The following is a 1,538-nucleotide window of genomic DNA, read 5'->3' as shown; positions in this document are numbered from 1 at the left end:
TTTTTTTTTTTTAAACGGATTAAGGAAGATCTATCTTGGTTTTCCATCATATTTGCTTACATCTGTTATATAATATATACTTCCTCGAGGGCGCAACAGTGATGACCTGCTACATGCTGGAATCAAACATGCCTTTTTTCAGTTCACTTGTTTTGAACTATGCTCCACACCGCCTCCTGGAGGACAACACTCACCTGAGTGAATACTTGCAGTAGCCATCTCATGTCAGTCTTCTGAGAATGCATAGGCATGTGAAGAACATCTGACAGAAGCTTTGAGTGCAGTGTATGAGAAGCCCTGAGAGAGGCGCAGGTCAGACTGTAGGCGGCACAGCACACGAGGAAGGCTGCAATACAAGAGCATATAAGTTAACAAATACACATTCTCAAATAAGAAGTCACAGGTTGACAATAACCTTGCAGGAGTCCGAGCAGTGCGTACGCAGACAGTCGTGAGTTTCGGAGCTCTCTCCACCCTTCCAGGCCTTGAACTTCTTTGGCTTCACCCGTCCACACACTCAGGATGCCATCTTGTGCTAAACTAACAGCACACACAGACAGGTAGACAAGCGAGGAAACTGACAGCCAGTGCCAGCCGAAAGCCTTCAAATACAGCATGCGGGCCTTTCCACTGCCCTAAAATTACAAAACCACATCATTACACAAAATTCACGGTTTCATAATTTTAATTTGATTTTCACTAAAAATCTTAATTTTATTTTGTGGAAACAGCAGCTCAGACATTCTTCTATAAATACATTTTGTATTATTCTTAGAAGATTTTGAAAGACATAATTCTAATTTTGAATATATATATATATATATACTTAAGAAGATAAATAATTTAAAATATTTTTTGAAGTTATAATAATTTAAAATCAGTTAAAATAATTTTTGGTACATACTTTTTGGGATAGATAGTGATCACTTTTCTCATCAGAATGACGGTGCTTATCTTTACACCTGTAAAAATCAATACATCAAAAATATTTACTATAAAGATACAGTGTACTTGAGGTAAAAGTGCAGTGCAAGCATCAGAATAACAAGCAGGTTGGATTAACAACAGCTCATTAATGTGGGATAAAAAGAAAATGTCGGCAGCCCTGTTCAGTCTTTCCCATGAGATTTTACTGGTCCCCATCATCCTGTGACCAGCAATCCCTGTGATTCTGTGCATATCTTCCTTTATTAACCTGCACTAACCTTCATGACTGAACCACAAAGGCCACTCTAGTACATAGAATAGAACACAGCATAAGAAAAGAATGATACATTCTCTCAAGGGGATCAGAAAGATATTAAAATCAGAAGCACTGCTAATGCTCTTAAATGCACTGATGTTCGTCTTGGATTAAAGCAATTGTTATATATTAATGCTGGATCTGTACTGGACAACCAAGACCGACGGTTCAGGTCACGCACTGCGTTTTACCCAATGTTCTGGACTCTGCCTAATCAAATGTCAGAGGATAACATAACATGCACACAAACATTTGTATTTCTATTATGCTGGCTGAAATTTCAGATTTGATAAAA

At 38.0% G+C, this 1,538-nt stretch overlaps 1 protein-coding gene across 1 annotated transcript in view; it reads right to left on the bottom strand.

The window, feature by feature from the left end:
- Positions 1–82: 82 nt before the first annotated feature.
- The window catches only part of LOC107579538 (multidrug resistance-associated protein 1-like), a 3,979-nt gene continuing 2,523 nt past the window's right edge, over positions 83–1,538 (bottom strand). The window contains exons 4-6 of the mRNA XM_016265361.1: positions 905–962; positions 416–635; positions 83–346 (exon numbers count right to left, since the gene is read on the bottom strand). Of these exons, the coding sequence (XP_016120847.1) occupies positions 144–346; positions 416–617 (405 nt within the window). The 5' untranslated portion in view covers positions 618–635; positions 905–962 and the 3' untranslated portion in view covers positions 83–143. The remainder of the gene's footprint in view (positions 347–415; positions 636–904; positions 963–1,538) is intronic.

The sequence above is a fragment of the Sinocyclocheilus grahami genome, unplaced genomic scaffold (genome assembly GCF_001515645.1).
Source record: "Sinocyclocheilus grahami isolate Dianchi unplaced genomic scaffold, SAMN03320097.WGS_v1.1 scaffold18016.1, whole genome shotgun sequence".
NCBI lineage: Eukaryota > Metazoa > Chordata > Actinopteri > Cypriniformes > Cyprinidae > Sinocyclocheilus > Sinocyclocheilus grahami.
Note: the sequence above shows the minus strand (reverse complement) of the source record. Positions and strands in the feature narration are given on the sequence as shown.